This window comes from Homarus americanus, unplaced genomic scaffold, assembly GCF_018991925.1.
Source record: "Homarus americanus isolate GMGI-L3 unplaced genomic scaffold, GMGI_Hamer_2.0 scaffold34360, whole genome shotgun sequence".
Classification (NCBI taxonomy): Eukaryota; Metazoa; Arthropoda; class Malacostraca; order Decapoda; family Nephropidae; genus Homarus; species Homarus americanus.
In genome coordinates, this window is record NW_024739403.1 from 3577401 (window position 1) to 3603958 (window position 26558).

A 26558-nucleotide genomic window follows, 5' to 3' on the forward strand; every position below is an offset into this window, starting at 1 on the left:
GTTACTAGCTGCAGTGGGTTAGGTTAGGTTTGGTTAGGTTAGGTTAGGTTAGGTTAGGTTAGGTTAGGTGGCTTAGTTAGAATCACTAAACTCAGTAACTTCAATGGAAATTATATTAACACTATGTATGGTTGACTGGTTGACAGAAAGCAACCACCAGAAAACTTTATTATTATTTCTGGTAAACAATTTCCGGTGTAGAAATAACTCTGTCGGAAACTTTTCATTAAACGAATGACGTTATTTTGCCAGGAATTAAAATAGCTGTTGGCAAAAGTTAGTGTTGACGTCACACACTCGGTAGCAAAAATATAATTACGTAATTAATTCAGAAGGAAAAGTATGAGAAGCGTTCCTGCCTGACCTGTACAATTAAATAAAATTAATAAAAAATCATTATTAATTTTTGTTCATCCGAATGTTGACAACTGACGATACTGTCACGATCACCTGGTTCCTATAACCTGGTCTTAAAGCCGAGTGTTGGCCGCCTCAGTAGCAGTCTTCTAACAGTTTCTACAAATATCATCTTTATGAGTCAAGAATCTTAACTCTGGAACACGTCACGGAATACTGGAACACGTCACGGAACTCTGGAACACGTCACGGAACTCTGGAGCACGTCACGGAACTCTGGAACACGTTACGGAATACTGGAACACGTCACGAAACTCTGGAACACGTCACGGAACTCTGGAACACGTCACGGAATACTGGAACACGTCACGAAACTCTGGAACACGTCACGGAGCTCTGGAACACGTCACGGAACACAACCTCTTATCGGCATGATGTCAAAAAGTTCACATACAAATTTGAAAAAAAAAATCCTCCATCTCTACTTCAGCTACTCGCGGAAAAGTGGCTACAGCGCTCTAGTTCACCACCTGAGTTGAATGTGGTTCGAATCCTCACGCGTAATAAAGCCATCTGTACACCCTCCTGCCAGCCAGACTGAAGTGTACCATTATCTAACCCTCGTATCTTCCACAAAGTTAAACAACACCCTTATATTTTTGTTTATATAAGAGAGAAAGTTGTGTTCCACTTAGGAGCGCTTAAGTGAACAGATCTACCCAGTGGACTACCAAAATAGCCCCCTCTTCCAACTATATAAACAAATGAAAATTTTTTTTACATTCCCCTTTTAAAACTAAGACTCACCAAACCTTTTACTCTCACAATGTTAAATCCCAAAGCACCGTAACCTAACCGTGGTCGTTTGGTTAGTTTGGGTGCACCACTGACCCACACTACCAGCGCCACAGGTCTTCGTTAACCCTGGCAAACAAAGGGGCCGAATTCTCTCCCAAGATTTACGATGGTCCGAGACTTCAAGAATACATCGGGCGGGCAAAACACACAGGGGAGGGGGGGAAGAGTTGTGTGTGTGTGTGTGTGTGTGTGTGTGTGTGTGTGTGTGTGTGTGTGTTAATTGATCAAATATTTACTGACCGCTAGACAGATATATTGACCAATAGGAAGATGATATACTGACCGACAGATAGACAGACACATAAGATATAGTGACCGATCGAGATACGATTTAAATTTAGTCTCCACACAGAGAGAGAGAGAGAGAGAGAGAGAGAGAGAGAGAGAGAGAGACTCGCTTAACATCTCCTCCGTCTGTCTCTCTCTCTCGGACGAACATTATTTTCCAGGCCAAAATAATGTGGTAATTATTCTTCTGGAATAATTGGTGTTGATTATATTATGTTAGTGGTCATTACGGCTTAATGGGTGACCTACCTGTGGTAATGGATGGAAGACCTAACTCGTTAATTAGTGAATGAGTCTCGTAATTAGTGGGTGACGTACCTGTCTAGCAATTAGTGGATGACATACCTGTCTAGCTATTAGTGGATGACCTACCTGTGTAATAATTAGAGTATGATTTACCTAACTATTAATCAGTAGACGATCTACTTGTCTTATAATTTGTGGGTGACTTACCTGTCTCGTAATTAGTGGGTGACTTGAGAGAATGGATGCCTAGGTCAATAATGAATGGATGACCTAATGACGTCACTGCAGTAATAAACCTGATGACGTCACTAGTAAAGAACGGATGACCTCATAGTATAAACACTGGGTGAGGTCACTACAGATCAATTTTCCGGGTATTAAAGTAGGCCAATCAAATGAATGAGGACACAAAACCTGCAAAACGAGTCGAGGCAAGATAATGTTATGACGTGTATGTGTGTGTGTGGGGGGGGGGGGTTCTCTTTCTCCTCATAAAACTACCACCAATAAAAATAATTGATAGTTCACCGGGTGCTGTTATATATAACCTAACTTTTCCTACCTCAACTTAACCTAACCTAACCTCAAAAGCTCTTCATGACACACACCTGTACTACCACAATTCCAGCAGATGAGTCCAACAGGTGTGCCCAACAGGCGAGTCCAACAGGCGAGTCCAACAGGCGAGTCCAACAGAATGCCCTCCTCATTAACAACAGTACTGGCTTGTTACAGGAAACCTAATACTATAAAACTGCCTCATGACTTCCCCTCTCCCCCCCCCCATCTCTCTGTTGCATATATAGGTTGCCGGTTCCCGTGATAATAAAGTCAATGGAGATCATTATTGGTGGCGCCAGGGGGGTTATTCACGCACCTTCATTAAATCACAACACGTCGCTTTTATCACACTAATAAAGTGACCTCGACTCATTATTGGTTTTATTTAGTGTTAATGTTGTATTGGTGTTCATGCCGTCACCATCATAATCATCATCATCATCATCATCATCATCATCATCATCATCATCATCAACCCTAGAGGTAAAGGTCAAAGAAGGTCAAGAGTTCATTAGGATTACAAAACAAGTACAAGACGTGTTGTTGTTGACTCTGCCCACCGTTCTTCCAAGACCTTAGCAAGAAATGACCCAAGCTAAGCAGGGTGATGATGGCTGCTCCTTGTTCTTGATACTAAAATAATTCACACACACACACACGATAAAATGAGTGAGTGTAACTGAGTATACTTGTGTGCATTTGTACAATATAATGACGACGTGTACTGATATACCCACGTCGACTTCATTACAAAACTAAACACTAATAACCACACACCATATCAACAACACCTTTTTGATCCTTGTTCGCCTTCTGTCTTAGGTCAACCCGTTATGTGTACTGTACTATTCGTCATGGGAAGATACAGACTCCGGAGCCAGGATTGTGCCTAGAATGGTGAGGGTAAACACTGCCGCAGCGTCCCCCCACACAGCTGATCTACCTTTGTTTACACGCGCATTGTGACCCGTAGCGATGGAATTCCCTACGAGATAGATAGCCAAGATAGACAAAAAAGAGTAGCATGCCCACCTGTATTAAGGATATGTTTTAATTAAAGTATATCGGGCATATAATTCAGGTGTCAGGTGGAGAGGGCTGGCAGGTGTACGTCAGGTGGAGAGGGCTGACAGCTGTACGTCAGGTGGAGAGGGCTGGCAGGGGTGCATCAGGTGGAGAGGGCTGGCAGTTTTGCTATTTTCACTCGCTATTGCACACACGCACACACACACACACACACACACACATAAAAAAAAATGAAATGACGAAAAATTTTGAACGCATCTAATTGATTCACTGTAGTTACGACATAAAAGGTAGATTCTCCACAATAATACGTTAAATACTTCTCAGCTCCCTTAACTAGGAATACAACAGCGAATCTCAGTATGTATATTAAAGTTACGTTACACAGACAGGAGCCAAAATGCCGTCGAAACTCCCCGGAGAGACTCTCGTTACTATGTACTTCCATTGTCCAGTTAACTACCGTGGGGATCCTTTAAGAAAACGGACCTGGACTCCCCATTCATTTAACTACACCTACCTGTCGCAACCTAGTTCTCACTCTCTGTCACAACCTACGCAGTTCCCACTCCCTAACACCTCCCTGTCACACCCTAAGCAGTTCCCACTCTCTAACACCTCCCTGTTACACCCTAAGCAGTTCCCACTCTCTAACACCTCCCTATCGCACCCTAGTTCCCCCTACCTATCATACCCTAGTCCCCTCCCCTACCACGTCCCCATAACTTAAGACAATCTCTTAAAATAAGGGCTTCAAGGCTCATGACCCCCTACCCCCCCTTCCCGTCTCCGCATCTACTGTCAAGACAACCTTCTGTGACGTCAGCTGGTGGTCGATTCTCGTTTCTGTTCAACCTGGGCTACGACATGACGTCACTACCATGGGAGGGGCTACCTTAATTAGCATTCAGGTGGGAGGAGTAAATGGAGTAAAGCTATAAACCGAAAGTGTAGCGCACCATCTATTTCTACCTTATAATTAATCTTGAATAGCTGATCCTAATGTCGGGTTACCTACTGAAGGAATATGACGACGCCCTGTTGACCGCCCGGACTGGTGATGTCTTTGAGGAACGAGACACTATTGATCGAGGTAATTACCAACGTGGTCGTCAGAGGTTAGTAATATTCTCGGTATTTTATAATGATAAAATTATCCTTTATCCAGATATAATATTTAACTATGTATTCCTTCAGGGGATAAGGTCATGAACTGAAAGTTAGCATGATACTACGTGCTTGTGTGTGTGTGTGTGTGTGTGTGTGTGTATGTGTGTGTGTGCACGAGTGAGTGTATGCGTGTGTTTTCAAACATGACATAACACTAAGTTTCTGGGCCAAATATATACCGTGAACGCCTTCTTTAAACACAAACACAAGTTCTAAAAAACAACACTATTTCAGCTCCCAACCCCCAGAGGCTCTTAAGACCAATATAAACAGTACCTCACTTTCTCTCTCTAGAAATTTACGTATTTTTTCAGGCATTCTTTTATCAAGAAAACTTTTAGATGTTGTATGTAAAGGTTCCTCATGATACTCCACAGGTACAAATACAGTCTTAATTATTCTGTATCTTTAACAATTATTCCTCGCCTTGGTAGTCATCAGTCAGTACAGGTCAAAAGATTCTTGTAAGAGTTTAATAGTGTAAGTGGTTTTTAATAAAAAGGCTTAAGTGTTTTGTTTTAGTACGCTTGATTATTATTGTTCTGATGTTTTAAGTAGTTATTACACAGATCGTCTTAAGTTTCTCAGTTAGTGTAAAGTAGTTTGTGGTTGGCGATCATCTTGCCAATATGTAAAACTTGAATATCACGAGGAATAGGACACTGTATGCGGGAGATGTGGTACATGACATGGCTTATGAGGGTTAAAAGTCTTCACTACTGCATAATTTAACCCAGTTTTTGATGCAGACTCAAGAGCATGGTAGGGAGAGGTATTTTATGGTAATCCGAGGCAAAGTTTTTGTGTTAGACATTGAAGCACGTGTAGGTGATAATGACCAGTGATGATATTACGAGAACATGATTACAAGGTTTTAATTACACCTTTGAATTGAGCGGTGTGTGTGTGTGTGTGTGCGTGTGTGTGTGTGTGTGTGTGTGTGTGTGTGTGTGTGTGTGTGTGTGTGTGTGTGTGTGTGTGTGTGTGTGTGTGGGAGGGGGGAGGCACTGACCGGAGTGGTTGGCTCTCTCGAAGATGACGTAGTCCCTGCCGACCTTGTGGAGGAAGTGGCCCATCTGGAGACCGCCAGGACCCGCCCCGATGATGCAGTAGTCATGGTGAGTGTCCCCCGCCGTCACCAGCGCCGAGCAGCAGCAGCACGAGAGCACCACCACTACCAACATGGGCAGGTAGACGAGGGGACAGCGTTGTCTGCTGGGCGGCTCACCAGAGGTGTAGCGCCCCCACCACCCTCCCATCACCCTCACGGGGCACAGCTGTTGGGCAGACAAGGTTAAGTTAGGTCAGTTATGTAGCTCCAGTGTGGTAGCTGTTGAGCGAGCACCACCGTCACACTATCAGGGAACAGTGGTACTCGCGAGCAACAGGTAGAGGGACCCCTGCTCTGGTAACAACTGTGGGTATAGACAAGATCATGTCAAGCACACACACACACACTACAAGACGGGGACAGTTTGTGTGTTAATCTGGGGTGTATCGCTACCTTCCTCACCACCTTTATTAACATAGGGAGAAGGGGGAGGATAGGAATGGTACTGTGAAGGGGAGAATAAGAGAGGGAAGAAGGAGGAATAAAAGGGAAGGGAAAAAAGAGAGGGCAAGGGGAGAGGAGAGGTGGTGTTCATCTCCCGGCAGCGACCATCGACTCGCTCACCTGCTCCTCCCTCCCCTCGCGTTCATCCACCTCCTGCCCCACCCTGCTGAAGGTTACGCCCGCCCACACCCACTCCAGCACCACCCACACATACACTCCAGCACCACCCACACCTACACATCCACTCCAGCAAAACCCACACCTACACATACACTCCTACACCACCCAAACTTACACCCACTCCAACACACTCACCAACGCCAACTCCAACACACTCACCAACGCCCACTCCAACACACTCACCAACGCCCACTCCAACACACTCACCAACGCCCACTCCAACACACTCATTAACGCCAACTCCAACACACTCACCAACGCTCACTCCAACACACTCACCAACGCCCACTCCAACACTCTTAGATCTACGCCCACACTCCCACCCAACACACTCCGCCCATCCATCTGACAGTCACTAGAGGCAAGTTGACAGGCAAGATTAACATTTAAATTGACTGAAGGAAAAGTTAGCATTGGAGGACCTCGGGTAGGTGTTTCCCCCTCCCCCTCCCCCCTCCTCCTCCCCCTCTCCCCCTCCTCCTCCTCCCCGGGCAACTTGACACCGAACTCAAGGAAGATTTACGATACCCTGAGCGATAACTGCAGAATGGGGCAAACCCGACACATGATTACAGAGCAAAATACGACGATATCCGGGACGATTGGTATTTCTGGATAGTCGACGAGAGATAACAAGAGATAGCTGAATGTGATAGCTACTGTAAATTCCGCTATCAGAACGGGTCAGCCTTACGAATCATGATATCTGAAGTAATTGGGGGGGGGGGATTCACAGGCGCGATAACCATTACTCTAGATAACCAGGTAAAAAATACGATACCTGGATGATAACCACATAACTCGGAGTGGGGAGAACGGAGGGGGGGGGGTAGAGTGGGTGATTGGAGGTAATTGAGGGTGAAATGGGAGGGTTCAGGTACTAGAAGTGGGTGAGGGTGTGTGGGTGAGGTGTGTGGGTGAGGGTGTGTGGGTGAGGTGAGTGAGGGTGTGTGGGTGAGGGTGGGTGAGGGTGTGTGGGTGAGGGTGGAATAAATAAATAAATAATGGGGAAAGGAAATACGTATTTAGGAACAGGAAACTACTGAGAGGTTATGTTAGGTTGGGTTAGGCTAGCAAATAGTGCCTCAAGCGAGAGAGAGTTGTGGTGGCGGAGGAGTTTGAATACTGCGTGTGTGTGTGTGTGTGTGTGTGTGTGTGTGTGTGTGTGTGTGTCAATATACCAAACACACACACATTAAAACACTACAATAAGAAAGTAATAAAACACAAAACAATAACAAACATCAAACACTATAGAACTTTACACCAACAAATTGAGCATAAACTCTACGGATCTCGCGCATCGCATTTCACTTACTGCACTTATTTTTTTGGAATAAGTTTTGAGTTACTTTTTATATACTTTTACTTTGAGATATCTTTAATTTTAGTTACTTATACTTTTACTAAATTATACTGTTACAAAATGACACACACACAGACGGACACACACACCCACACACACCCTAGCTCCCTGCGTCCACAAAGGTACACATATAACCGAGTGAAAACAAAATGCTATACAGTATACACACACACGCATATAACCACACGTATATATACACAACCAATCAGTCACACGAGCGTACATATATACATCGACACACTCAGCCACACATACCTAACACAAGTATCTGTTACACTGTGATCTGTTCCTGGAATTCTGGGAAGTGTGGAGAGAGAGAGAGAGAGAGAGAGAGAGAGAGAGATAGAGAGAGAGAGAGAGAGGGGAAATGAAGAGAAGGGAAGGGATAGAGAGGCACCCTGATGACTTTATATAACTACAAGTGATACCACACACACACACACACACACACACACACACAGACACACACACACACACTCTTCCACCTGACCTCCTTTCTCTCCCTCACGTTTCTACCTCTCAACTCTACCCCGTACCGTGAGTCTTCCTCCCTTACGTCCCTCCTCTCTACCTTAATCCAGCCTTACCCAACACCTCCTCCTCCCTACCCTAACCCTCCTCCTTCTTTGTCTTAACTACCAGAGGACAATTTGGACATTTAAAATAAAAAATAAGGTTAAATAATAGAGAAAGAAAAATCCTCTTGTAATCGAGTTGTAAATGGTTGTAACGGGTCTCCCACCATGTTATCCAAAACGGTGCATAAACTTGAGAACAATTTAGACCAGGTATTGAAAGATCTGGTAGAGAAACTTTATTATACAGCATATATAACTGGCTCACCCGCCGCCACCACGACCGAGTCAAGTAATAGGTCGGTACTAAATATAGAGCGGATTGTTGGAGTCAAAAGCTGAATATCCTCTTTCAGATCGTCGACTGTGAATATCTGTGAAAATGCCATTGAGGTGGGAGAAATCCTCGCTAGGCTTTACGTGGGTCACTCTAGGCTGACACATGGTCACTTAGTTGATGGCCAAAGAGCCCCGGCCAATATGTGAGGACTGTCTGTCTATAAAAAAAACTTGTTGGCCGTGTGTCACAGTGTGGGTAGGTTAGGTTAGGTTAAGAGCTTTTAAGTGTTATCGAAGAAGCGCATATAACAGTCGTTGTCACAGTTACAATATACAGTATATGTATTAATTTGATCAATACTTTTGTTATATAATTTTAAATAGAACATCTGTGCGTGTGTGTGTGTGTGTGTGTGTGTGTGTGTGTGTGTGTGTGGGTGTGTGTGTGTGTGTGTGTGTGGGTGTGTGGGTGTGTGGTGTGTGTGTGTGTGTGTGTGTGTGTGTGTGTGTGTGTGGATACCCTGATCCGGCCTAATGATGATAATGATGACAAAACACTACAGCCATCACACCGACCGTGAATGTTTCCACCACAAGACCCTGTTTTAATTAAAGCTGGTGTTGACGCGGGGGTTATCGGGCGGTGTGTGTGTGTGTGTGTGTGTGTGTGGGGGGAGCGGGGAGGTGTCTTCTACTGAGTGACCTGCTGCTGGTAAACACACGCCACAGAGGTCACAGGTCATAAACACTGTAAAAATTGACACTCACGTATAGTGTGTCAGGAAAAAGTCAAGGTGTGTGTGTGTGTGTGTGTGTGTGTGTGTGTGTGTGTGTGTGTGTGTGTGTGTGTGTGTTATGCTAAAAGGAAATAATACTGACACAGCGATAATTTCTACCTATTGTACTCAGGCGTAAATTTTGTTTTGTATATAAAGGCGGACACACATACAGTACAGAGATAAATTACAATACAAATTGTAACTCCATATTAACATTACTAACGTTACTTATCAACATGTAGAAACACTCACTTTGGTTATAGTGTTACGACGTCTTAAATATAATAACACAACAACACATCATGGCACAACACATCATGGCACAGCACAACACAACACAACCTAACATACCATATTTGAACTATTTCTTTTAAGTTATATAAGTAAAACCAAAACTTTTCCCGTTTTAAGATTTACACACATTAATACCGTACATGTCTTTTGTGCACGCACGCACGCACGCACACACACACACTAATAACGCACATGGCTTTTAATCAAACCACAGCAGCGTTTCACTAATACTGTAGACGAAGAATTAGCCAATCGTAAGCCCGCTATTGGCTGCTGGTTAATCCAATAACGCGACAGGGATTTAGTGGATTAATATGACCAGGATTATAAGGCGGGATTAACGGTATTGGCGGACTGGTCAGGAGAGAGGAGAGGAAAGAAGGGGAGAGAGGAAAGGGAGAGAGGAAAGAAGGGGGTAGAGAGAGAGAGAGAGAGAGAGAGAGAGAGAGAGAGAGAGAGAGAGAGAGAGAGAGAGAGTTTGTCCATGAGGAAAGTGTCTGCTGGGAAGTTATCTGTGCACTCCACCAACAACAACAACAACCAAGCGAGCGTCTATCTTGCACATGATAAACAATATGAAGTAATCAAGCCAGAGTCGAAACGCAACAAACTTTAATAGTGAACTACTTTCTATTCCTCTCTATTCATCAACTGAGAATCTATCTTTCATTTTATTAGTTACTGAATAATTAACACCGATATAGGAAATTAACTTACTGATATTTTAATTCCTCAAACGAGAATATTTTGTTTATTTTCTGAACACATTCATTTTAGTTATTCCTAACTTGCTGAATTACAATTTAATTTATATCACTGATATTAAAGAAGCTAGAATATTTTGTTTTATTATTTCTCTGATAATGAAAATAATGAAGCGAGGATTCATGTTTTAGTTACTTACTAATAAATAACAATGCAAAATTTATATATTTATTTATATTTTAAAAGCGAGTGAGTTTCCTCCATGAGCTTAACAATAGGAACTGGTCAAAGGAGAATCGTGTTCGTTTATTGTTCGTTAAGTCAAGCGAGCTTCTTATGCCCTTAACCTATGAACTTCATCGACCGAGTTAAGTTTTCCTTGGTCAAGCGAGACACTAAATATATTATCAAATCTAAAAATACAATCAAAAGAGGTTCCTAAACTCACAAATTGTTAATACTGTATAACCAAATGAGGGTCTTAATACCTCATTAACTGGAAAACTAATTAAACGAGCGTATATTTTTTCCTCACCGACCACCGGAAACGATGAAGGGAGATTGTTATCGCTGTTGTCCAATTAGTGTTTTAAACAGTGGGATTTCAACATTGATCCAAAAAAATCAAGTCATGAGATAGTCAAGCGAGCATCTCTCTCCACACCATAAAATAATCAAGCGAGCATATATGACTAAGCCAACTTCAAGAAAAAATCCTTTGACACTAAAGTCTTTCACCATTGAATAATAATATAATAATAAAAATAATAATAATCAAGGAACGTTACGTTAAATTAAGATGGTTCGGTTAGGTTAGGTCATTAGCCACCAAGTGTATTTAACACAGCGAATATCACCACCCTGCCTCAATGACATCCTGCCCTAAACAACAATAATAACTATAACAATAATAGTAACTAATAACAGTAATACTACTACTGATAATAATACACGTTATATCAAAGAAATAACAAGGAAATAATGTACAAAAAATAAACTCAAACTTCCTTCCTAAGAGAAGCTACCTAGTAATCAAGACAGTCAACAGATGGAGCTCCCTATAAACAAACATGAAAATTTTTTTGGTGAGCTGAAGCCCTGACTGTTCATCCAATTAGTCAAGGAGAGAGAGAGAGAGATGATAGGAAAGGTAGAGTGATTATTTAAGATATATTTTGAAGAGGGACTCGTGTAAACAGAAATAAAAAGAGCCTATCACTTTGAAAGGTATAACAGTATAGCACAGTATCTTGAAACTAATCTAATATACTATAGGAATAGCCGTGCGTGTGTGTGTGTGTGTGTCTGTTCTGGGCAGCCGAAAAGGCACAATCGTTATTCATGAAACTTGGTGGAAAAATAACCAAAAAATCGTAGAGTGGAACAAACCTGGTCCCATGTCGATGGTTTCTTCAGGAAGGCATTAATTAACCATTTTATTTACGCTGGAAAAAGATGTCGCTGTACGCTGTCATCCGGACGGCGGTTGCGCGCTAGCCAAGCACGAGAGTTCATATTTTCAGGCCTTGGTAAATACCACCAGGCTCGCCACCGACCACCGACCACGGCACTCTGTCGTGCTACCTGGCTTGCCTCACTTGCCTGTCAGCTACGATCAGAGTTCTCACTGTGCTGCATTAGCATTGCGTACTTGACTGCGGTCTGCGTATCAAAATCTTTTTTCGTTTTTCGTTTTTTATCGTACATTTAATTTAATCTGTGCATCGGCCGTCCATCATGCCGAAGAGGAAGGTGTCGTTGAGAGGCGCTCACCTCAACAAGAGAAAGGTCAGTGTTTTGCCAAAAGGTTCATTCATCATTCATTAATATGGATCCGTTCGTGGAAAATGGTGTTAATCGTTGACTGATGGATAGTGACCCATTTCCACTCATCATCGTATCGGTGATTTTCAGACCATCGAGGAGGTGGACGACCCGCTGGAGGGACCGAGCGGTTTGCAACAACAGAGGCGGTGGGCTCCTGCCCTCGGCAGCGACAGCGACTTCACGTGCGATGGAGCTGCTTTGTGTGCCGCGGACGCTGAGGAGCCACCGTCAGTCTCGGTCAGTTTAGCCACCTTTGCTGATTCTTTTTTTACGTCACTTTGATTTGAAATTTGATGAGCTGTTAAGGTGGGCGGGAGAACCAATCGATTACATAGTTTCGTTTTTTGGCTGGATTTTGGGGCGAAACGCTCGATTCACACCAAATATGGGCAGATTCAGGCGACCGTTGCGGTGAACTGGCAGCACTATAAATTCAACGGTGACATCTAGATGGTGCAACATTGGGATGAAAATGCGTCTTTTACGCCATTTTAATCTGAAGTTTAAGATTTTTCAAGATGGATGGGGGAACTAATTGATTAGAGTTGCGTCTTTTCCATTTTGGCGCGCGCCGTGTATGGTCAGGTTTGGGAGACCGTTGCGGCGAACTGGCAGCATTATAAATTAAATGATGGCACCAAGCGTTAGATGTGGAAACTAATCGATTCCTCAATTTCTAATAAATTATTTTCAAAATGCGTGACGAGTTTTACGTCATTTTAATCTGGAATTTGATGAGTTGTTGAGATGGGTGGGGGATCGACATAGATTATACTCAAAGTTGCGTCATTTGCATTTTGGCGCCAAGCGCTAGATTTGGGCAGGTTTGGGTTTAGCATTATATCAATTATTTCAAAATTTATTGTGACCAGGTTAAAGGTTAGGAGCAGCTTCCAGAATGTTCTGCGTATCACGCTACTCGTGTTATTGTTGTCAATTAATTGTTTACTCGATTTCTGCAAAACAATCGATTACCCTGTGAGAATAATATTTGACTAACTTAGAATTCTCCATTTAAATAACAAATTTAACCTTTCGCTTGAGTGTGACCTGTATGAATAGTCGATTTTCACATCACTTTTATCAAAAGTTTTAATAGTATATTCATGGGATTTATTTTGTTTCAGTATGAACCACCAATGACTCGGGGAGCGTCTCGAACGCTGGCTACTCCATCTGTGCCAGCCCAGAGCCTCGCCGAAGGACGGAGAGAAGAGCGCGAGCTGGAGTCTCAGCGCAAGCGACGCCAGTGCCAGTCGGCCGACTCCCAGTCTAAGGCACTCGCCCGCCAGCATGAGACCGAGGAGGAGGCGGTGGACCGTCGCCTTAGAAATGCAGCGTTAACAACGCGTGCCCGCGAGCATGAGGCCGAGGAGGAGGCGGAGGACCGTCGACGGAAGGATGCGGCGTCGACAGCGCAAGCCCGAGAGGCCGAGCGCCACGCTCGACTCCGGCGGGAGCTGCCGCAGCGCAGTGCGCTGTTCTATGATGCGTCGGCCTACACTGCTCCGCCTAATTAGTCACTTTTTATTTTCACCTTGATGTAACGAATCAGGCAAATTCTACTGTATTCCATCATCTCAGTGGATTCAACAGCATATGTACCTGATGATCTGATCTTTGGCGATTTTTTTCTTTCCGAACGATTTTGCTGAATAACGCTCGTGCTGACAAAAGTGCGGTGTTTGAGCATCGTACTAATAATGTCGTTTGCATTTGTTATGTTTCAGAAATTGCTGGTATCTTCTGCGTGTTTTCAATATGTATAGTGCTGACATGTTTCGTGTACCAATGTGTTATTACTGTATTGCCTGTATCGAATTTAAAATCCAAACTGCGTTGATGCTGACAGGCAATGCGAACATCAATACTGTTTCCGTTATATCAATGCATTGTTACATCTGTAATGGTTGTCCGATGTTTTGGCTCCGAATTGTTGAATTTTTCTTCTTCATACCATTAGCGGAAATTATTTGTATAAGACCGATATAGCTAAAGAAAAAATAAAATATTTACATGTTGTTGTGTGTTCTTATTACTGTTTGACTGAGGTTCGCAGGAAACCGATTTATTAACAAGTGTTCATTGCAAGTGCCCCGACGTTAAATCCAGGCGCGAGCGCACTTCTCCAAATATTCCCTCCATTACTGTTTTGTCGAACTATATAGCGAACCGGGCACGAAGGGCCCACGATCACTTGTGGCATACTAATTTCTAAAACCAAAAGGCATATTATCCTGCAACACTGAAAACAGCCTACTATTCTGAAACACTAATGAAGGCATATAAAGGCATACTATTCTGACAAGTGAAGAGGATAAAATATTTCCACGAGAGTGAGTACGTCTTTCATCTCCCAGTAATCAGTGTCGGTGAAGAATGGACGGACACACACACACGTATATGACTTTCCCGACAGTGGCTTTCCTGTTGAGGTAGCGGCTGTCGACAATGAGCGCTCGAAACATCCGGAACGCGCGCACTTGGTGGTATTGTGTAAGATACAACCAATACCTCAGAGTCTCGGACCTTTGAAGCGTGACGCGGAGTACTCTCATCGCCAAGTCGGTAAAACCCGCAAAAACATTCCTCCTCCTTTGGTCAACTAATATATGACAATAAGTTAAAATATACTAGACTAGCCATAACCGTGTGTGTTCCATGTGTGGCTAATGTCATGTTTGAAGTTTTTTATGTTTGATGGGATTTGTAAACTACCAAAATGTCGGTATGCTCTCTCTCTCTCTCTCTCTCTCTCTCTCTCTCTCTCTCTCTCTCGCCGTCTAATTTATTTCATAATTTTCCTCCTCACATAAAACACTTCAACATTATAACGCATTTCACTAATCTGTTTCAGGCTTCAGTAACAATAGACAATATTCAAATAATATAAACTGACTTAATCACGAGGTTTAAACAGTGTATATTATTCAAGTTATGAAACACAATTTTATACGGTATCTATTATGCAGGGTATAATGCCAACATCAGACACAGGTTAATTAAGGACTGTGCTAATATGCGAGGTCAAAACAGTTCAAGATAACCAATATTAATGATGTTGTGTTATCTTCTGTAAGAGTTTGGCGATAGTTAGTTTTAAGTACCCGTAAGAAACACGATAAGAGGCTTCAGAGGAAAGCTTTTTGTATTTAAACCAAACATTATGATATGATTTTGGCCTGACATAAAAAGGTCGAGAGAGAGAGAGAGAGAGAGAGAGAGAGAGAGAGAGAGAGAGAGAGAGAGAGAGAGAGACGCTGGAAAAAAGTCACACTTCATCTGACGCCACAATACCAGCCAGGGTGAAATGGACGTCACATTCACAAATTCACTTAAAATCCACCCACTAGACAGGTGATGTGGAAGGTGGAGAGGGGGTAGTGTGTCAAAATATGGGGTGGGAAGAGGAGGATGGGGGGCAGGAGAGGAGAGAGGGGTTAGAGAGGGGAGGGGAGGGGTGGTAGGAGAGGGGACAGGAGAGGGGAGGGGGAGGGGGGGCAAGGAGGTGGATAGGGAGGGGAGACAAGAGAGAGGAGGGGGGACGAGAAGGGGGGGGGGCAGGAGAGGGAAGGGGGACAGGAGAAGGGAGTGAGCGAGAATAAAAGGAAGAAAAGGGAAAAAGGAGTAGATAAAGAGAAGAACGAACGATCAGAGGAGTGAGTAGAAAGGAGGGAGAGAGTGGAAGGGAGAAGGCTACGAGGAAAATAAAAATGATGGGGAAATAGAAGGACAAGAAGAGAAAAAAAAAGGAATGGAAGGGTAAGAAAAATGTGAAGCGGGAAGAGGAGTTAGGTCAGCGGGGTGATGGGTGAGTGACAGGTGTAAGAGGCGAGAGGATCATCACCACTACCCACACCAGCATGGTCCCTCGCTCCGTGTACAGTCAACAAAAAACTAAACAATTCTGCACCTTTATGTTATACAATATGACACACCGGATCAAGAATTCTGAACAACGCTCATTTATGCAAGTAATTCATGTTAATTTATCTGTATTAACTATAAGTGATATAAAAAAATACATCATACTGGTTATACAATGCATCACACAACAAGAAATACCAACTTTACCAAATTAATATAGCCTCAGTCAGTGATCGTAGCAGAGACCATCAGACCATTCATCTTTCCAGCAAAGTTAATGTTGAAGATCTTGACCAGTACAGTTCTAAGGGTTTTATATATCACAGTTTAAATCACCAAAGAGCAAAATGAGTCACGTGACCCCAGAAGAATGACAAAAAAAGAAGAAGAAGACCCACTACAAATAACGTTGATATTTAGCGACAGGTGATGCCCGGACTTCACTACCAAATTTATACCATGTCCCCCAGAGGATAATCACCATAATTCTTCCTGAGTTTTTTATTTTATTTTTTACCACAGCTTTTGAAAGAAAACAGTGAGGTATGACTGTATCTTCAACGCAAAAACTGATACAGCAAACAACTACAGTAGAGCCCAGTGCTATTTGACGATCATCCACTCTATACAAGGTTTGGTTAGGTGAGGTGACTGATAAAGTTGACTGGCCATTAACCACTCAAGACAGAACGAACCAATAACTGTTAGAGTAAATCCAACCAATAACACTGACGATCATTAGACTGGGTCACAGGATAGCCAAACATCACCACCACAGGATAGCCAAACAGCGCCACCAACCACCACAGGATAGCCAAACAGCGCCACCAACCACCACAGGATAACCAAACAGCGCCACCAACCACCACAGGATAACCAAACAGCGCCACCAACCACCACAGGATAGCCAAACAGCGCCACCAACCACCACAGGATAACCAAACAGCGCCACCAACCACCACAGGATAACCAAACACCTTCACCCAGGTCTCAAACATCACTGTCTTATGTCTGGCTGGAGTCTCGCTTTTATCAACACCCCCCCCACCCCCCCACCCCCCACCTGAATCCTGACCCCAAGACTGAGCTGATTATTTGGTCTATTCTTCCCCCTCCTCCTCTTCTCTCATCCCTTTCCCTCTTCCCTCCCTTCTCTATCATCCCCCATCCGTTCTCACCATTTTTTTAATTTTCACCCAAAGAGGAGAAAAAAGAAATTGTAGACAGACGAGAAAGATGAAGGAGACAAATATGCAACAGCCAGGTTGTGGTGGGCCCCGGGGAGGAGACTGGAAATAGTGAACAGAATCTGGAAGAGTTCTTGAGGCAGTTGGAATGATGACGTCACTACAGGCGGGGCGGGGCTGAGCAGTTGGATATTGGTGGGTGGGGTGGGTGGTGTGGGGAGGGAAGGAGCTGCTGGTTGGTGTGTGTGTGTGTGTGTGTGTGTGTGTGTGTGTGTGTGTGTGTGTGTTGAGAGAGGTGTGCTGTTACAAAAAAAATCCCTTTATATATGGTGGGGAGGCGAGGCGCCCACCCTTCAGGGAGAGGTAAGCGGATGATATATAAATACGTATATACAGTATATATAACCCTGTTAGTGTGTGTCTTATCATACACACATGTATGAACATATACAAACCCCCACCAAAACGTTGTCGTCCAACAGATAATATTTTGGGTCACAACAGAAGCGCGTCCTCTCTCCACTGCCTAAATTAGCCTGCACCCTTTATCTCCTCCCCAAGCCTAAATAACCTACCAAGAGTAAACAGCCTCCTCTCTTTCTCCCCTTTATAAATATATATATATATATATATATATATATATATATATATATATATATATATATATATATATATATATATATATATATATATATATATATATATATATATATAAATCATGGCGTAGATCAGGTTTTGGACGTGTTTGGGGAACTGCGCATTACAAGCCAGTGTCTGCGGGGATGAATACTGTAGCTTCCTGGGGTCTTCAAAGGTGTTCGCCCCTCCGTCTTTTTTATTTTTCAGAGGTAGTTTTGGAGCTGTCAAATCCAAGTTCCTCCTCCATGTATTTTAACGTTGCTTCATTTTCCCCTCTCACACCCACACTGTTCTACACCGTTCCCTTTCTGCGTCCAACACCCACACCTTCATCATCCTATATTTGGGACTATAGTGTGGGTGTGTGGGGGGGGGGATTGAGGGAAAACTCACCTTTGGCAGCTCCAAAACTACCTCTGAAAAATGAACGAGCGAACACCGTAAACATACCACATGTGCGGGTAGATGAAGTTTATTATCTCGTATCACAGCAGAGCACGAACCAAGCCGGTCAGCAGAGCACGAACCAAGCCGGCCAGCACAGTACGAACCAAGCCGGCCAGCACAGTACGAACCAAGCCGGCCAGCACAGTACGAACCAAGCCAGCCAGCAGAACACGTATAACGGCAACACGCCCAGGGAAGCAGCTACAGTCGCTCGCTGTCGGTGGTGTATTAATCTGAATCCCAAATGAGCACCGAGCCACGAGGGGATGACCTGACACTTGTGAGGTTGACTATATGAGAAGGACTGTCTGTAGGAAAGCCGGGCCGAGCTATTACGCTTTCTTACAACAGGTATCACTATTATTGTCATTATTAAAAGTGTGTGATGATGCGATATTAGTAGTAGTAGTAGTAGTAGTGTCAATGATTACATAAGGCTTGCCGTCGTCTTCATAATCGTGCTATCGTGTGTTGAGTCTGGTACCAGTGTCTAAAAAAAAATATTTGTCTTTAGTTATTCAGCTCACGAGGATGTGTTTTCCTTGTCGAGAAAATAAAATATGGAAAAAAATCCATTTAAAACGATCAAAAGTGACATTAAAACAGTCCTGAAAATGCAAAAGGTATCCCCCGAATACCAAAAGCGAATGGGAGGTGAGGTGGCAATGTTAAGGTGGATGAAAACAGGGTCAAATGTGTCTGAGGAGTTAAAGGTGGATGAGAGTTGATTAAGGTATGAGGAGGAACTAGGAACTAGAATATGGTAAGGAATTAAGAACAGTGAAAGCGTGAGGCGTATCAGTATGTGTGTGTGTGTGTGTGGTAATGACCCGCCCATCACCCATACCTACACGTGAGGTAAACAAAATACCACGTGAAAAGCCCCTCCCCAACCCCTGGCCAACACCACGGGACAATTTAGAACCTCCGTTGCATCTTTGTCAACTGGGAACCTTTGACGCGTGTCGCTACATCAGGGCTAAGAGACAAGCCCTCTTACCAGCCACCAAGATGAATACTCAGTTAATTTGCATTTTCAACCCTAATTTATTCGCCTCTTTATACTGAAAGCTTTTGTTAAACGACCCATTCCCGTGTCAACTATGTAATTGATGTGATTTCAGTTCGTTATATTCAGTCATTGGCAGGTGTCTTCTTTCAATGAACCTTTAACTATATTTATTATTAGACTACAGGTAGACCGGGTGGCGTGACGGGCTGCCCAACCACCCACACCAAAGGTAGGCTGGGTGGAGTGACGGGCCACCCCTCTCGTCCCACTACCTCCCAGGCCACCAACGACCGTATGACCCCGCCCCGCCCACGTGTTGCCGCCCCACTCACACGTTGCCACCCACTGACCCAAAAGTCACGTACACCAATACCTACCGTCTATAGACACACTATGGCCGAGTGTAGGAGGAGAGGGGAGAGGGAGCGAGTGAGGGGAACGAGAGAGGAATGAAGGAAGAAGGTAAAAGTTAGGCGAAAGACGGAGGTAAAAGAGATGAGGAGAGAGAGAGAGAGAGAGAGAGAGAGAGAGAGAGAGAGAGAGAGAGAGAGAGAGAATCTTTTTTTTTATCTTTCTCGTTTTAAATATTACAGTAAGTTACTACCTGCCTTTAAGGGACTACACACTTGAGACTACACACATGTCTCTTCTATACTGTGGTGACTGTAATGCTAAGTGTGTGGTGGTGATGGTAAGTGTTTAAGTGTGTAAGGCAACCTACAGTGATATATCATAACATATCTCTAGTAGTGTCCCCGTAGTAAAAAAAAAAAAAAAAATCGCAGTTTACATTATTCAGTTTTCTCACTAATAGCATCCGTAAAAAGAACACGAAATTCCTGTGTAATAGCGCTTCCAGGTTTGGCTGGGAGAGATATTCCATGGACAGAGGGGGTGAGTGAAAAAGGAAGGAAAGGGAGGGGGAGAAGGGAGGAGGATGATGCAGAACGTTCAGCTAACTGACTGGACGTTGACCCTTTCTTCCTCCTCTCTCAATATCTCTACTCTATTCTTTTTCTTCCTCCTCCTCTTCCTCTTCTTCCAACATACCTCCATCTATCCCTCGTGCCTTCTTCCTCCTCCTCCTCTTATTTCTTAGGTTACTCATGTGCCACTTCCCTCTCTTCCTCCTCCTTGTCTCACCACTCCCTCCTCCTACTCATCTTGTCTCTGCACGGCCTCCTCCTCCTCCTTCTCCTTACCCCTCTCTACAAAATTATCAAATCCTTCATCAACCTTACGAGAAATAATGTTAACATGTTAAATACCCAGAGGGATTTTAATGCATTATTTTTAACACGTCAGGCACCCCAGGGAAGGTCTCGGAGGCTGGCCCAAGTTTCGTAATTCGTTTGTCTGTACACTGTAACTTCGTGATTCTGTGGTCGTGGGGAGGGGAGGTTGGAAGGGTGGGAAGGAAGGTAGGTAGGTGGGTGGATAGATGGACTGGGAGGGAGGGAGGTAGGTGGGTGACTTGGCAGGGAGACTGATAACCAAACCAGCTTCCCTAAACTGAGTTACCATCTCTTGTGTAGACTCAAAGAGAGGTTCGTTCTGGGGGCACACTATTGGCGCAACAATGTTCTGAAACACGTGTATGGCTGTGAATATGTTTGTTTGTGTGTCTAGGAGTTCTGAAACAACAATTATCACCCTCTAAATATGAACCTCGATACCGTATCTATTCAAAAATTTAATGTGTTGGAAAGCTAATGGATGTACTTGAAATTTCCCATTAAAAGTTTAATGTGTAGAGTTTAAAGCTTACGCAAAACACACTCACTCACTCACTACCACTATAATTATAGGCGATAAGAGCAAGGAATTAAAGGAACATATCGATCGTAAGTGTCACGAGGTCATTAGCAGCCGAGGAAAACTATGAGCACTCTTCAGGTCATTGTAAATACGATAGATTTCGCCAAGATTTATACTTACCAGTCTCCCGAGTCTGTATCGTTAAGTAAGGTTCATTTTCTTCTTTCAAAAAACTAAAATATTTCCGTCATTTTATATAACCAACCTTTGAAATAAATGAGAAAATAATGATAAAACATTGATTTTATAAACGAAAACAATGATATAATATAATCTAAGACAAGTTTTACCAAGTTGTACACAGACCAGTTCGTCTACCCACTCATCCACCTCACAGTCCTTCCGCCACAAGTCACCCACATTTAGAATTAATCTAAAAATAACAACAGAAGATAAAAACAACACTGGACAACCTCTCTGTGGGAAGGTCCGCTACCCCCTAAATATAAGAATATCCTGAGCCCCAGATGAGGATAAATTCTCTTTGATATTCAGCGCCGTTTTTTCCCCTCTGGCTGGTGGTGCATGTGCCTCGCTCCCGTGAATTCTTCATAGTTCAGTTACCCCGAACATGAAACACCCTCAGGGGTAAAATTAAATTACCAGACCAGGACCTGTAACCCAGCTATCCAACTAGAACCATGGATTTTGTAAGGTTAGGATGTGTTAGTGGTATAGGTTAGGTTAATATTATGCTAAGGGTAGGTTAGGTTATGGTAAGATGAGGTTAGGTTATGTTATGGTAGGTTAGGTTAGGTTATGGTTAGAGGTAGGTTATGCCGTAGTAGGGGGTAGGTTATATTATGGTAAGGCAATGTTATAGTAGAACTAGGTTATGTTTTGGAAGAACCAGGTAACGATTTGGTTAGGGATAGGTTAACTTTTGTTTGGGTATGTGGGACTCCCAACATAGTGTGGCTTCTTGTGAGCAGGACCAGCCCCCTAGCAACACACAAGTGAAGGAGGACCACTTGTTGACACACACACACACACACACACACACACACACACACACACACACCACGCCCTCCCGACGACGTTTCCACCATTGAGACACTACTGGCGAACATCTCCTGCGCGAACGATCAATAGTGCCTGGCGTTTCTGTCCCCCCACCTCGTAATATGACTTGCTCGTAAGTTACTTCTGACGAACCTTCGCCAGTCTTCCCTCAACCCGGCTATGAGATGTTAACTACTGTCTCTTCCCACTACCACAACCCCCTTCTCCCCTCCCCTCCCCACTACCACAACACTCCCCTCCCCTCCCCACTACCACAACACCCTTCTCCCCTCTCACGTTCTCTTGCATCTCACCTTGGCAATTTCCGGTAATAAGGACGAGAAGAAAAAATACTAAAGAGTGGAGATAGAGAAGATGTCAATAAAGAGAGGGAAAGAGGGAAAGAAGGAAGATAATGAAGAGAAAAAAAAGACGATCAGGAAAGAAGAGGGACAAGAGGATAAAAGGTTAGTAAAGTGAAGAAGGAGATAAGATGGTAGGAGGTGGGGGAGGGGGCAAGAGGTGGAGATAAAGCCCCAGGGGAGTTAGTGAGGTAAGAGACTAAGGAGGAGGAGGAGGAGGAGATGAAAAGCCCCGGGGTCAAAAAAGGTCAAAACTATACTATTTAAGCCTAGATCACCTGAAGACCACCTGCCTAACTAACCTAACCACCTACCTACCTAACTAACTATTTAACAAACTAACTCACTTACTAAACCTAACCAACCAACGTAACTAACAGCTAACTAACGAACTAGTCAACCAATTATCTAACTACCTACCTAACTAACTATTAAACAAACTAACTCACTAACTAAACCTAACCAACCAACGTAACTAACAGCTAACTAACGAACTAGCCAACCAACCAATTAACTAACTACCTACCTAACACACGTAATCCACTACACCTTTATTATTATGGGTGAAATATCTATATTATCATTAAATATATCTACTTTGTTATAATCAGTGTATTTATTCTCTTGTTAAACTGAGTAAAAAGGACAGTTTGCCCTCAGGTCAATCAAGGTGTCTGAGAGTTGTCGACCACGGCCCACCAACTATAAACTCCGGATTGTCTTTCTTTACCAATCCTGTCTTCCCCTTCCCCCACCCTGTCTTCCCCTTCCCCCACCCTGTCTTCCCCTTCCCCCCACCCTGTCTTCCCCCCCCACCCTGTCTTCCCCTTCCCCCCCTGTCTTCCCCTTCCCCCCCCTGTCTCTCCCCCCCTCCGTCTTCACCTTCCCCCACCCTCTCTCCCACCCTCCGTCTTCCCTTCCCCCACCCTATCTTCCCCTTCCCCACCCTGTCTTCCCCTTCCTCCACCCTATCTTCCCCTTCCCCACCCTATCTTCCCCTTCCCCCCCTGTCTCCCCCCCCCCCTCAAACCCTCACTTCCACCAATCACCATCGCTCTCTTTGGACACTCTTTAAAAGGACAAAATGACCGTCTGTCTGACTGTCAGGGCAGAGGAACATAGCCTCCAGAAAATGACTGACTCAGCAAGTATCTTTAGCAATCTCGTGAAGGAGTTGGACACGTGCGAAATTCAGGAGATTTTGTCGCTGAAACTTCATAGGGAAATAATTTTTTTTTAATATATTCTTAAAAGGACGAGTTTTATTTTCAATCCATCAATTATTTCATTATCTATCTATCTATCTATCTATCTATCTATCTATCTATATATCTATCTATCTATGTATCCATCTATCCATCCATCCAACCATCTAATGGAAAAGCAGGCTATTTTTAAGCTACTATTTCCCTCTCTTGTCTTTATGGAGGTAGCATGATATTTCTTATGTTCCTAATCTATCTCTATCTCTCTATTATCTCCTTATGAAGTAAATAACACTTTTTTTTTTACCTCACTACGTATTTAACTCTCCCCCTCCCCCTTGTAATCAGGAAAGTATACAGGGCTTACCTTCCCCTCTCCCTTTCCCTCAAAAAAAATTATCGGCAAAAGCCATGACGCCACGAATCAAACAGACGAGACGAAGCAAAGATGATAAAAAAAGGAAGAATTGTAAACAAGGAGGATTAACAGGCAAAGTTTTGGAGAGAGAGAGAGAGAGAGAGAGAGAGAGAGAGTGTGTGTGTGTGTGTGCGTGTGTGTGTGTGTGTGTGTGTGTGTGTGTGTAGAACATTTTTGTAGCAGAACGGATCACCTTACAAACCACATACAAGAGCCCAGACATCCGATATATGTGTTGAACCAGGCGGCCGAGTAGAGAACCTAACCTAACCTAACCTAACCCACGCATCTTTTTCATCTTCCGCAGCTACGAGTAACAAAAATATAATTCTACTGTATAATTTCTTCTTCTTTTAGTCTTACCTTCTTTCTATTATCATTGTCATTAACGGTATTATTCTATTATCTTTGTAGTTATTACGTTATATTGTCATGGTTGTTGTAATAGAAGTCATTTATATTGTGTATGTATTTATATTTCACCCACGATGGGATTTTTTTCTTATTCACATTAATAATAAAGTCTTTAAAATTATTAAAAAATAATACCCTGAAAACTTGCTTAAGACTCGACATTTTAGTCACCAATGGAAAGTTTTGGCGGAAAATTGTTGGCGGGAAGTTTTGAAGGGCGGGGAGAAAAATAATGCTATTAATTAGGCCTTATAAGTTGTGGACCGCGTTCATCCCTCCCCCAGCGCTAATTACCCCCATAAACTTGTTGAGAGATTCTTTACGACGGGCGACAAGACCTTGAAAACTGAAGTGAAGGCAAAATAAGATCCAAAACATGCTGATAAAACACTCAAACTGGCTCGCATGTCAACACGGAGGAAGATGGTGTTGACAAGGTAGGATAATGTTTGCTTCGTCAACAAAATAAACCTTTACGGATTTTTGAGAGTTTCTATTGGTCAATTATCTATCACAGAGGGAAACGTTTTAAAAGATCTTTGCTCTTATTGGATATTTAGTTAACACGAAAGAGAAAGGTGTACTATTGTGATTGGTCTATTTTGAAACGTTGCTCTGAATGCATTGACCATTCATTTGTGTTATCTAAGCGCTGATTGGTCATCAAATTGTTACCTAAAATAGAAACCTTAAAATATTCTTACACTTGAGTGGTTAAGTATTGGAAACGCAAAAATAAATATTCCAGTGATTGGTTTAAAAAAAAAAACACTAAGCCTTATGGTGATTGGTCAGTCAGAAGCCTAATGGTAATTGATCATATTGACACAAAAAGAGAAGGAAATTTATAAGGTGAGTAACTGTATCTTTCTCAATAATAATGAATAATACTAATAATAAAACGACGTTGCAAAACTAAACCCAAACTAAATCATTTAAATAAAGTGAAAGTCTGAAATGAAAGTCACGCTTCAATAACTCATCTCTCACCAACATTTTCCGTCTGTTGGGCCAATAAATGAAACTAAAAAGGGGAACACACGCAGTCGGGGAACCTAATAATGGAGTCGGGACAAAGCCGTATTGTGAACTTTCTTTTTTACCACATGAACAAAAGTGATGATTTCAGCCACACATCAACGCCCACGGTAATGTTCCCCTCCCGTGTCAAAGTATTTTTACGATAGCTGCTTATTTTTATATTCTAAAGGTTAATGAACTCTCTCACCTGGGGAAGGAAGGTGAGTGAGGAAGGAAGGTGGGTGGAAGTGTGTGTGTGTGTGTGTGTGTGTTCGAGCCACGCCCATAGAACCATGACCGAGATGACCACGAGCCCACGACATAGAAAAACCAAAACAACTCAGAACCTTTGCCAGGTCAGTGCAACATGCAGTGTGGGTCGTAGGTAATCTCCTGAGCAAAACAAAATGATCTTTTAGGTAAGGGTGACCACTGTAGTACGTGACACGCTATAGGTAGGTGGCCGTAAGTCTATGAGGTAGAAGAGGAAAGAAAAGATGATGGAAGAGGAATGAAAAAAGAATTAACAGGAAAAGAGAATACGTAAGAGGTGGAGGAGTTACGGGTCGTTTCTGCTAGGCAAACGCCATACACAGGTAGTCGTTGTGGCTAGTTTAACGCTACATAACCGTGGTCGTTATAGGGAGGCAGTCGCTGCAGGCCGTATTGTCGTGTCAACTACCCCCGTAACTACTGTCAAAGATGAGTCTTGGTAAATACACTTTTTATGATTTTTTTTAGAGACCAAACATGTTTTTCAGGACACCGGATAAGAGTAAGTAACAAATAAAACTATTGACACAGTATCTACCTGAATAAGGAAACTATTAGAGAATATAAGTACGAATTTCCTCTCCACAGTATTTTCCCAGTCAATTGAAGAAAAAAAATTCTCGACATTGAACACCTTACTAAGTCCTCTAGTCAATATTATTATCATCCAATTGTTTAGTCTTTTGTCGGATTATTCTTGGTAGCACATTACAAATACCTTTTTATTTTAAGACTACAGTAATAATTTTATTTTACCTGTTACGTTTCGCAAGAGAAGCTCGTGGACTCGACACTCACCTGAAAAAAAAAAGATCAAATATCAACTGA

General features: G+C 43.0%; 1 protein-coding gene across 2 annotated transcripts in view; it reads right to left on the reverse strand.

Annotated features, from left to right (window-relative positions):
* The window catches only part of LOC121874533 (FAD-dependent oxidoreductase domain-containing protein 2-like), an 82616-nt gene that overhangs the window by 24533 nt on the left and 31525 nt on the right, over window positions 1–26558 (reverse strand). Inside the window, exons 2-3 of one of the 2 annotated variants that reach the window (XM_042378701.1) lie at window positions 26487–26528; window positions 5519–5783 (exon numbers count right to left, since the gene is read on the reverse strand). In XM_042378701.1, coding sequence (XP_042234635.1) covers window positions 5519–5765 — 247 coding nt within the window. In that variant the 5' untranslated portion in view covers window positions 5766–5783; window positions 26487–26528. The remainder of the gene's footprint in view (window positions 1–5518; window positions 5784–26486; window positions 26529–26558) is intronic. The other variant, XM_042378700.1, reaches the window with a different exon arrangement.